General features: G+C 34.9%; 1 protein-coding gene across 2 annotated transcripts in view; it reads left to right on the forward strand.

Moving 5' to 3' along the window:
- Window positions 1-12,625, forward strand: part of CTNNBL1 (catenin beta like 1) — a 218,907-nt gene that overhangs the window by 89,758 nt on the left and 116,524 nt on the right. For both annotated transcript variants that reach the window (XM_051979353.1, XM_051979354.1), the window contains exons 6-7: window positions 2,070-2,163; window positions 4,423-4,514. In XM_051979353.1, the coding sequence (XP_051835313.1) occupies window positions 2,070-2,163; window positions 4,423-4,514 (186 nt within the window). The remainder of the gene's footprint in view (window positions 1-2,069; window positions 2,164-4,422; window positions 4,515-12,625) is intronic.

Here is a 12,625-nt window from a genome sequence, read left to right on the forward strand (position 1 = left end):
AGCAGTGAGGAATTGAAACTAGTGAGGCAGCTTACAAAACTGACAAATGAGTGGTATCTGGTAGAGCTGGAATGTTTGCCACCTCAGAATTTAGGGAAATTAATGAAGTCAATCAAAGTGATTTAGGGGGGGAAACAACTGATGATATATGGTTCTTTCTCTTCCTTTCTCTCCTCCCCACAAAGTTTTCTTGTTTTGTCTCACAGCCTCAAACTGTCCAGTTAATTAGGAAAAACACTGTGAATAGGTATAGTTAGTGATGAGATTTGAGAGCAGGATTTTGAATGTTCCCATTCAGAGGTGTAATGAGTACCGTATGTAGAGTCAAAAGGAACCTGGGTTTGAATATCCTTTCTTCTACTTACTATCTCTCTGATCTTTGGCAAGTCACTTAATATTTCTGATCCTATTTGTTTATCTCTAAAACAAGGGGTTTGGATTAGATTACTTGTGAGGTGTCCCTTGCAGCTTTGAATTTATATGATCCCATGATCTTGCATTTTGTGTTTGAACACTCATTATATAATTATTTCACTGTTATCTGTCACATGGGAAAAAGATAAAACTAAAGATAACATTTGCATTCATCAGGAATATTTATCAGTAGTTTCAGCTTCCCTTATATGTATTCTTTCTAGACCTTTAAGAATTAGCAAACTGAACTAATTTAAGCCTTCCTAGCAAATTCTGGAACATGGAAGTCACCAAAAACCATACAGCTAAATTCAGCAAACATCAGTAAGCACCATTACACAAGTGTGCAAAGTGTTGTAAACTATTTGTAAGATATCTTTGGGAACATAAAATACAAGGACTCTGCTCACACGGGTCTTACAATCTAAGCACTATAATCCCTGGGCATTGATAGATTGGAAAACTGGCTAGTAAAATAGCTGTTAATTTGCCTCTATATCAGGTGTGATAGATGACAGTTTTGCTGAGTAAAGAAGAGCTTGAACAGGGGAGGTAAGCATTACACTAGAAATCAGAACTTCATTCTAGTCTCAACTGCAATTAATTAGCTCTATGACTTAATGATTTGTGACTTTACCTGTGTGAGCTACAGTTTCCTTTACTATAAAATGAGGATAATACAATATCTTCCTTCCTATCTATATAGAAAGATTGTTTTGAGGGTAAAATAACAACAGATGTGAAGTAGTTTGCCAAATACAAAAAAAATTCAATTCACTAACTCATATGCTCCATGTTCAACAAACGAATGAAAAGGACTCTTAAAATGCAGGTAAGCTCAAGAAGGATTTACATATTGGGTTGCTCAAGAAGGATTTACATATTGGGTTCTGATTAAATTATGGAAGTTAGAAATGTTTTCTATTATGAGCCTAGGTTTTTGAAGTCAGTATTTGGAGACTTTGTTATTCCATCAGACATTTTTTGACATTGCTACCAGAGAGGGAACGTTGGAAAAATTAGATGGTTGAGGTCATCTGTGTAAGATTTCTTATTTTCTTAAGTACTATAAAAATTTATGTTGCCAAGGAGTAAAGTATAATAATTTATAGAATGTCAGAAGGAGAAGGGATCTTGAATATCATCTTGTGTCATTTTACCAATGGACACACAGAACAGAAAAGAGAAATGCCTTGTTCAAAGTTTCCTCACCTAGTTAGCAGCAGGATGACTCACACCCAGGTTGTCTGGTTCTCAGTTCTCCACTCTTTCTAGGACATTCTCTTGCAGTTGAAAGAAGTAAGAGAACCTGGGTTCACATTCCCTTACTGAGTTTGCTGCATTTTTCATTTGCAAAATGAGAGGATTGACTATATTGCCTAAGAAATTTCTTCCTAGTACTGCTCTGCCATTGATTAGTAATCTCTAAAGTTCCTTCTAGCTCTAATTCTGTGATCTTTGATTGTTTTTTCTGTTTCCTGAGACTCCTCCTTGGGGAAAAGTACAGGGGTGTATTTTCTGAGCTAAAACCATTGTGGGGAAGGGATTCATTTAGGGTAGATAGGGAATGGCAAAGGAAAGATGGTAGTCTATTTGGGGGCCTTTTCACAATCTTTTCCATCTTGTCTGTTTTGCTTCCTTTCTGGATCTTGCAGGTGGATGGTCAGGTGGCAGCTTTGCTTGTTCAGAATTTAGAGCGACTAGATGAATCTGTGAAAGAAGAGGCGGATGGAGTCCATAACACGCTGGGTAAGGGGATGCACACATATTATCTCTTAGCTTTGTTTGTTTTCTCTATAATAAAGTCAACAGCCGGATGTTTTTCCTCCTGCTCCCAAACTGCCTCTTCAGAAATAAAGGCCCTTGTGTAAATTTCATATAACTGCAGCTTGAATTCAGTTTGCAGGTAATAAAGCAGAAATCTACTAAATAGGTAACCCTCCTAGACTGAAATCATAGATTCCTTTTAGTAAAGCTGTTCCAGGAAAACTCCAATTTTGATGGAAGGACTCTGCTGGGTGACATTTTGGGATTTGGAAAGTATTCATTTTGTGATTTTATTCCCTTAATATATTAGTTTTCCATCTGATTCACCTTCACTAGAATGGCAAACTTTTGAGCAATTGTGCTCCTTTATAGGGCATTTTATTTAGAAAAGCTTCAATGTTTCATTCCTTATGTATAGTTTATGGCACAAACTTGGAATTGAAATATTACTTTTAACTTGTCTACCTCTTTCTTTTGTGTTCATTTAAGGAGATTCCTTTGCAGTAAAAAAATTTTAAGTAGTCTTCTTGGTCACTGCAAGTTGTCTTATAAAAACAAAGGTGACCCATAACCAGAGCCCTGGAAATGAATGAGATTCCAGAGAAGGAGAAATTTTGATGAAATTAGGTTTTTATTTTCTTCCTCTGTGCTTGCAAGCTGATTTCTCTGATAGTTTCAGAATCTGTCAATAGGAATTATTATAAGGGAGTTGCAGAGTTGTGAGAGTAAATGAAAGGAGAGTTTTATAGTATGGAAATGCAGGGCTTGTAATTGTTTCTAGATCGAATTAAATTTTGGTTTTGCCATTTCCTACCCCACTGGAGGGTTTTACCAGAACAGTAATCTTCAAATGGCCCTGGCAATAATATTTGGTGGCACTGTGAAAAGACTATGACAGTTCCACTCCCACTTTTGTTACTCACTAGTTTTGTGATGGTGGACAGGTCACATCCCCATTTTGGATCTTAGTTTCCTCATCTATAAAATAAGGTAACTGGATTAGATGATCTTTTGGTTCCTTATTAACTTTCCTTTCCTGAGAATTTAATCTAAAATTTAATCTACAGAAATAGTGAAAATAGATGAAACATTAAAAAGACATGGAAACTACAACTAAATGGATTGATTTTCTTTTCCATTTGATTAGAAAGGATGAGAAAACAGAAAAACTAGCACCAAGTGCCATCTTTTGGGAATGACATATTCCCCCTTCCCTGACTGAAGGAGCCATATCTGGGGTCCTGAGTCTTACATAATGAGAACTGTTGGAATAATCTGAAGTAACTTGATCCAAGGTTACACAGCAAGTGATTGGATGAAATTTTCTAGTCTGCTCTTGTCTTGCCATATTTCTGTTATAACTCAAAACTTCCTCTCTCCCCAACTTACTATCTTTCCCCTCCAAATCCCAGGCTTTATTTTTACCTTTTAAAAAAAAAGTGCTATTCCATAGCTTAATGTCTGACAGGTAGGTATGAAGGTTTCAGAAAGATAGTAGAAAAAGAAAGATGGTAGGTGAATCTCTCAATGGTTTTTCAGCTGCCCATCAGATAAATATTTAAAAATAAGAAATTTTAAGTGGCACTTTAGAGATAGAAAGCCTATTAATATTTATAGTTATGTGTCTGATATTCCACTCAACCAACTATTCCCTCCTTGCCCTTGTGCAAAAATTATTTTAGTTAATGAAAATTATATTTTCCTTTAGTGTGATCATAGTTTTTTTTTTTTTTGGTATCATATTTCTTAATGATGCAAAGAAAGGGAATGAGAAAAGGACCATTAGACAGTTGGGGGAATGATTTTGTTATTTGCTCTTAACTCTCTGAATACTTCATAGTTCTTGGTGTCCCAGTATTATCCTGAAAAACTTGAATTGGACATTGAATTGGAAGAGAGGAAAGTCTTTAGGACAACAGTTGTTCATTTTGTATTTTCTGAGCTAAGACCATGCTCTGTTAGCACACTTCTCCTCCCCAGCATTTACTACTATTTACTTAGTTTCTTTTGACTTACATTACTTTCAGCTCTATGAGGGTTGGCTACAAATGTAATTTAAGTTAAAAAAAAATTCCCAAACCTTAGGAATCCCATGGATCAGGTAAAAAATGGCAATATCATCAGATTGGTAAAGAGAGGTTGAGAGAATTAGAGAAAGAAGCACATGAATATTAGAGTTAGTATTCTTAATAATAAAAGTGAAATTATTTTTATATATGATTGGTTTCTCTCTTCCTTTAGCCATTGTAGAAAATATGGCTGAATTCCGACCAGAAATGTGCACAGAAGCTGCCCAGCAGGGTCTCATGCAGTGGTTGCTGAAGAGACTGAAGGTGAGTTTTTCATTGGTGTAACTTCTGAAGGACCTTGATGAACATTATCCCTCCCCTTCAGTCATTGTATTAAGAATTAGTCAAATGAAAATGTAGTTGTCTTTCAGTGATGCATTGGCTGCTTATTCAATTTGTAGCTTTTAAGTTTTACTTTTTCCTTTGGTCCTTTGAACCATTTTATTGTACGTTATTGTCTCTTTTCAGAGGGTGAACAAGAGATGAAATTAAAATCTATTTCTATTGCTACTTCAGAATAGTTTTAGTTTGAGGAGGTTGAACTTGATGGCACAAATCACTTTGAATCTTTAGGGGAGGGTCCCAAACTTCTTGTGAGGGGGATCCTACTTTTTAGTTTTCCAAACCCTTGAAATCCTTGGATGTAGTTATTGATGGTAGGGAAGAGGGAGGAAGAAAGTATTAATGGCAAAGTCTCTAATGTGGGTTTGAGGATCTTTTTGGCTGCCTAGAAATTCCTGCCTGGCACATAAAAAAGCCGAATATAATAATGGATGGGAGATGGAGATCATGATTTATCATCCTCAGCTATAAGGGAAAGCTGAAACAAAGGGGAAAGGCATTTATCTTGGAGTTCTGGTTCTAGTGCTTATGATCAAGTGATCATAGGTGAATCACTTATTCATTTATCCTCAGTTTCCTTTTCTGTAAAATAGACATATTTTGTTTACCTCATAGAGTTGTGAAAATAATTTCTCTCCACTGACACAGACTGTATACATATCCTATATTGTCATAATTGAAAAATGAGATAGGAAACTTTTCTGTGGTGATTACTTTTATTCTTAGCAAGCCTACTTCTCAGAAAGCAAGACACTGAGTCAAGACTGATAATAAATTTGGTTGAATCTATAAGAATTTATAATCTTCTGGAATAGCCTTTGAGAACTAGAGTCACCTCAATTTAATATTCATTGTGTGTTGACCAGGGATGAGGTACTATTATTATACACTATCTATAAGAGGGAAGTACTTTCTTTCTTTCTTTTTTTTCTTTTTTTATTATAACTTTTTTATTGACAAAGCCCATGCCTGGGTAATTTTTTTTACAACATTATCCCTTGCACTCATTTCTGTTCTGACTTTTCCCCTCCCTCCCTTCACCCCCTCGCCCAGATGGCAAGCAGTCCTATATAAGTTAAATATGTCACAGTGTATCCTAGATACAATATATGTGTGCAGAATCGAACAGTTCTCTTGTTGCACAGGAACAATTGGATTCAAAAGGTAAAAATAACCTGGGAAGAAAAACAAAAATGCAAGCAGTTTACATTCATTTCCCAGTGTTCTTTCTTTGGGTGTAGCTGCTTCTGTCCATCCTTGATCAGTTGAAACTGAATTAGAGCTCTTTGTCAAAGAAATCCACTTCCATCAGAATACATCCTCATACAGTATCATTGTTGAGGTATATAATGATCTCCTGGTTCTGCTCATTTCACTTAGCATCAGTTCATGTAAGTCTTGCCAATCCTTTCTGTATTCATCCTGCTGGTCATTTTTTATAGAACAGTAATATTCCATAACATTCATATACCACAGTTTACTCAATCATTCTCCAATTGATGGGCATCCATTCATTTTCCACCTTCTAGCCACTACAAACAGGGCTGCCACAAACATTTTGTCACATACAGGTCCCTTTCCCTTCTTTAGTATTTCTTTGGGGTATAAGCCCAGTAGAAATAGTGCTGGATCAAAGGGTATGCACAGTTTGATAACTTTTTGAGCATAGTTCCAAATAGCTCTCCAGAATGGCTGGATGTGTTCACAATTCCACCAACAATGTATCAATGTCCCTGTTTTCCCACATCCCTTCCAACATTCCACATTATCTTTCCCTGTCATTCTAGTCAATCTGACAGGTGTGTAGTGTTATCTCAGAGTTGTCTTAATTTGCATTTCTTTGATTAATAATGACTTGGAGTATATTTTCTTTTTTTTTTTTAAATTTTTATTTAATAATTACTTTATATTGACACTCGTTTCTGTTCCGATTTTTTTTTTCCCTCCCTCCCTCCACCCCTTCCCCTAGATGGCAAGCAGTCCTTTATATGTTGGATATGTTGCAGTATATCCTAGATACAATATATGTTTGCAGAACCGAACAGTTCTCTTGTTGCATAGGGAGAATTGGATTCAGAAGGTATAAATAACCTGGGAAGAAAAACAAAAATGCAGATAGTTCACATTCGTTTCCCAGTGTTCATTCTTTGGGTGTAGCTGCCTTTGTCCATCATTTATCAATTGAAACTCAGGTTTCTTTGTCAAAGAAATCCACTTCCATCAAAATATGTCCTCATACAATATCGTTGTCGAAGTGTATAATGATCTCCTGGTTCTGCTCATTTCACTTAGCATCAGTTCATGTAAGTCTCGCCAGTCCTCTCTGTATTCATCCTGCTGGTCATTTCTTACAGAACAATAATATTCCATAACATTCATATACCACAATTTACCTAGCCATTCTCCAATTGATGGGCATCCATTCATTTTCCAGTTTCTAGCCACTACAAACAGGGCTGCTACAAACATTTTGGCACATACAGGTCCCTTTCCCTTCTTTAGTATTTCTTTGGGATATAAGCCCAATAGAAACACTGCTGGATCAAAGGGTATGCACAATTTGATAATTTTTTGGGTTGGAGTATATTTTCATATGGCTAGAAATAGTTTCAATTTCTTCGTCTGAGAATTGTCTGTTCATATCCTTTGACCATTTATCAATTGGAGAATGGCTTGATTTCTTATAAATTAGAGTCATTTCTCTATATATTTTGGAAATGAGGCCTTTATCAGAACCTTTAACTATAAAACTGTTTTCCCAGTTTATTGTTTCCCTTCTAATCTTGTCTGAATTAGTTTTGTTTGTACAAAAACTTTTCAATTTGATATAATCAAAATTTTCTATTTTGTAGTCAATAGTGATCTCTAGTTCTCCTTTGGTCATAAATTCCTTCCCCTTCCACAGGTCTGAGAGGTAAACTATCCTATGCTCTTCCAATTTATTTATAATCTCATTCTTTATGCCTAGATCATGAACCCATTTTGACCTTATCTTGGTGTACAGTGTTAAGTGTGGGTCAATGCCTAGTTTCTGCCATGCTAATTTCCAATTTTCCCAGCAACTTTTGTCAAATAATACGTTCTTATCCCCAAAACTGGGGTCTTTGGGTTTGTCAAACACTAGATTATTAAAGTTATTGGCTGTTTTGTCCTTTGAACCTAACCTATTCCATTGATCAACTAGTCTATTTCTTAGCCAATACCAGATGGTTTTGGTAACCGCTGCTTTATAATATAAATTTAGATCTGGTACAGCTAGGCCACCTTCATTTGGTTTTTTTTTTTTTTTTTTCATTAATTCCCTTGAAATTCTTGACCTTTTGTTTTTCCATATGAACTTTGTTGTTATTTTTTCTAGGTCATTAAAATAGTTTTTTGGGAGTCTGATTGGTATAGCACTAAATAAATAGATTAGTTTAGGTAGTATTGTTATCTTTATTATATTTGCTCACCCAATCCAAGAGCATTTAATATTTTTCCAGTTGGTTAGATCAGACTTAATTTGTGTGGAAAGTGTTTTGTAGTTTTGCTCATAAAGTTTCTGATTTTCCCTTGACAGATAGATTCCTAAATATTTTATATAATCAGTAGTTACTTTAAATGGAATTTCTCTTTGTAACTCTAACTGTTGGGTTTTGTTAGTGATATATAAGAATGCTGATGACTTATGTGGGTTTATTTTGTATCCTGCAACTTTGCTAAAGGTGTGGATTGTTTCTAATAACTTTTTAGTAGAATCTCTGGGGTTCTCTAAGTATACTATCATATCATCAGCAAAGAGTCATAATTTGGTTTCCTTGTTGCCTATTCTTATTCCTTTAATCTCTTTCTCAACTCTTATTGCCAAAGCTAGCATTTCTAATACAATATTAAATAATAACAGTGATAGTGGGCAACCTTGTTTTGCTCCTGATCTTATTGGGAATGGTTGCAGTTTGTCCTTATTACATATGATGCTTACTGCTGGTTTTAAAGAGATGCTATTGGTTATTTTAAGGAAAAGTCCATTTATTCCTATACTCTCAAGAGTTTTTAATAGGAATGGATGTTGGATTTTATCAAATGCTTTTTCTGCGTCTATTGAGATGATCATATGGTTTTTGTTAATTTAGTTATTAATGTGGCCAGTTATACTGATAGTTTTCCTAATATTGAACCAGCCCTGCATTCCTGGTATAAATCCTACTTGATCGTGGTGTATTATCCTAGGGATGATTTTCTGTAGTCTTTTTGCTAATATCTTATTTAAGATTTTAGCATCAATATTCATTAGGGAGATTGGTCTATAATTTTCTTTCTGTTTTCAACCTACCTGGTTTAGGTATCAGTACCATGTTTGTGTCATAAAAGGAATTTGGTAGGACTCCTTCATTCCCTATTTTTTCATATAGTTTATAAAGCATTGGGCTAATTGTTCTTTGAATGTTTGGTAGAATTCACATGTAAATCCATCTGGTCCTGGGGATTTTTTTTTAAGGAGTTGATTAATAGCTTGTTCTTTTTCTGAAATGGGACTATTTCAGCAATTTACTTCCTCCTCTGATAATCTGGGAAGCCTGTATTTTTGGAGGTAGTCTCCATTTCACTTAGGTTATCAAATTTATTGGCATAAAGTTGGGCAAAGTAACCCCTTATTATTTCTTTAATTTCCTCTTCATTGGTGGAAAGTTCTCCCTTTTCATTTTTAAGACTACTAATTTGATTTTCCTCTCTCCTTTTTCTAATCAAATTTACCAAAGTTTATCAATTTTATTGGTTTTTTCATAAAACCAACTCTTAGTTTTATTTATTAGTTCAATAGTTTTTTTTTTTTACTTTCAGTATTATTAAGTTCTCCTTTTAATTTTAGAATTTCAAGTTTAATAATTGATTAGGGGTTTTTAATTTGGTCTTTTTCTAGCTTTTTAAGTTGCAGGCCCAATTCATTGATCTTCTCTTTCTCTATTTTATTCAAGTAAGCCTCTAAGGATATAAAATTTCCCCTTATTACTGCTTTGGCTGCATCCCAAAAATTTTGGTATGTTGTCTCATCGTTGTCATTATTTTGAGTGAAATTATTAATTGTGTCTATAATTTGCTGTTTCACCCAATCATTCTTTAAGATGAGATTATTTAGTTTCCAATTACTTTTTGGTCTATTTACACCTAACTTTTTGTTGAATGTAGTTTTTATTGCCTTGTGGTCTGAAAAGAAAGCATTTACTATTTCTGCCTTCCTGCATTTAATTTTGAGGTCTTTATGTCCTAATATATGGTCAATTTTTGTGTAGGTTCCATGAACTGCTGAGAAGAAAGTATACTCCTTTCTGTCACCATTCAGTTTATATTATAGTTTGCGTCTATTTCTTCTCGCAACTCTCCTAACTTCTCCTTTAGGAAGTTAGATGGTATACCACTTGGTGCATATATATTTAATATTGATATTGCTCCATTGTCTATAGTACCCTTTCAAGATATAGTTTTCTTCCTTATCTCTTTTAATTAGATCAATTTTTGCTTTTGCATAATCTAAGATAAGGATGGCTACTCCTGCTTTTTTTACTTCATCTGAAGCATAATAGATTCTGCTCCAGCCTTTTACCTTTACTCTGTATGTATCTCCTTGTTTTAAATGTGTTTCCTGTAAACAACATATTATAGGGTTCTGACTTTTGATCCAGTCTGCTCTCCGCCTCCTCTTTATGGAAAAGTTCATCCCATTCACATTTACAGTTAAAATTACTAATTCTATATTTCCTGCCATCCTAATATCCTCAGATTATGCTTTTCTTTTTCTTGCTCCCCTTCCCTATTATGAAACTTATTTGTCCCACTTGCATCATGCAGCTCTCCCTCTTTAGGATCCCTTCCTCCTCTCTTTGAATCCCTTCCCCTTTCTTGTACCCTTCCCTTATTATTCTTTTTCCTTTTCCTTTTTCCTCTCCCACTTTTTAATGCAGTGAGAGAAGATTCTCTTTAAAACAAATATGTCAGTTATTTCCTCTTTGAGCCAACGCTGATGAGGATTCACATAATGTTCCTCCCCCCTTTTAAGTTCCCTCAGATATGATAGGTTTCCTTTGCCTCATAGTCCCCTGTAGTTTCCTTCTTTTTGTCTCTCCTTTTCCCTTTTTCTGACACTATTCCCTTTCCATTTCTACTTCCCTTTTTTATGTTAATAGGGAAGTACTTTCTTAAAGGACCTTTTTGAGGAATGGAATGCTCTTTATAAATAATAAAATATACATATAGGTAGGTGAAACTCTGCAATTACATAATAAACCTCACTAATTTATCCTATTGTAATCAGATGATTGAATTAATTGATTTAGTAAATGAGCAGATAATATCATTAAAGAATCAGAGAAATGGGCATCATAAGATGGGACGTGTGTGTGTGTTTTACAATAATACATTGACTGTTTTTTTTTTTTTTTAAATTTTTTTATTTAATAATTACATTATATTTACACTCATTTCTGTTCCGATTTTTTTTTCCCCTCCCTCCCTCCACCCCCTCCCCTAGATGGCAAGCAGTCCTTTATATGTTGGATATGTTGCAGTATATCCTAGATACAATATATGTTTGCAGAACCGAACAGTTCTCTTGTTGCGTAGGGAGAATTGGATTCAGAAGGTATAAATAATCCGGGAAGAGAAACAAAAATGCAGATAGTTCACATTCGTTTCCCAGTGTTCTTTTTTTGGGTGTAGCTGCTTTTGTCCGTCATTTATCAATTGAAACTCAGGTCTCTTTGTCAAAGAAATCCACTTCCATCAAAATATGTCCTCATACAATATCGTTGTCGAAGTGTATAATGATCTCCTGGTTCTGCTCATTTCACTTAGCATCAGTTCATGTAGGTCTCTCCAAGCCTCTCTGTATTCATCCTGCTGGTCATTTCTTACAGAACAATAATATTCCATAACATTCATATACCACAATTTACCCAGCCATTCTCCAATTGATGGGCATCCATTCATTTTCCAGTTTCTAGCCACTACAAACAGGGCTGCTACAAACATTTTGGCACATACAGGTCCCTTTCCCTTCTTTAGTATTTCTTTGGGATATAAGCCCAATAGAAACACTGCTGGATCAAAGGATATGCACATTTTGATAATTTTTTGGGCATAATTCCAGATTGCTCTCCAGAATGGTTGGATTCGTTCACAACTCCACCAACAATGCATTAGTGTCCCAGTTTTCCCGCATCCCCTCCAACATTCATCATTATTTTTTCCTGTCATCTTAGCCAATCTGACAGGTGTGTAGTGGTATCTCAGAGTTGTCTTAATTTGCATTTCTCTGATCAATAATGATTTGGAACACTCTTTCATATGAGTGGTAATAGTTTCAATCTCATCCTCTGAAAATTGTCTGTTCATATCCTTTGACCATTTATCAATTGGAGAATGGCTTGATTTCTTATAAATTTGAGTCAGTTCTCTATATATTTTGGAAATGAGGCCTTTATCAGAACCTTTAACTGTGAAAATGTTTTCCCAGTTTGTTGCTTCCCTTCTAATCTTGTTTGCATTAGTTTTATTTGTACAAAGGCTTTTTAATTTGATGTAATCGAAATTTTCTATTCTGTGATCAGTAATGGTCTCTAGTTCATCTTTGGTCACAAATTTCTTTCTCCTCCATAAGTCTGAGAGATAAACTATTCTATGTTCCTCTAATTTATTTATAGTCTCGTTCTTTATGCCTAGGTCATAGACCCATTTTGATCTTATCTTGGTATATGGTGTTAAGTGTGGGTCCATGCCTAATTTCTGCCATACTAATTTCCAATTATCCCAGCAGTTTTTATCAAATAATGAATTCTTTTCCAGAAGTTAGGGGCTTTGGGTTTGTCAAACACTAGATTGCTATAGTTGACTATTCTGTCTTGTGAGCCTAGCCTTTTCCACTGATCCACTAATCTATTTCTTAGCCAATACCAAATGGTTTTGGTGACTGCTGCTTTATAATATAATTTTAGATCAGGTACAGCTAGGCCACCTTCATTTGATTTTTTTTTCATTAATTCCCTTGAGATTCTCGACTT

The sequence above is a fragment of the Antechinus flavipes genome, chromosome 2 (genome assembly GCF_016432865.1).
Source record: "Antechinus flavipes isolate AdamAnt ecotype Samford, QLD, Australia chromosome 2, AdamAnt_v2, whole genome shotgun sequence".
Taxonomy (NCBI): Eukaryota; Metazoa; Chordata; class Mammalia; order Dasyuromorphia; family Dasyuridae; genus Antechinus; species Antechinus flavipes.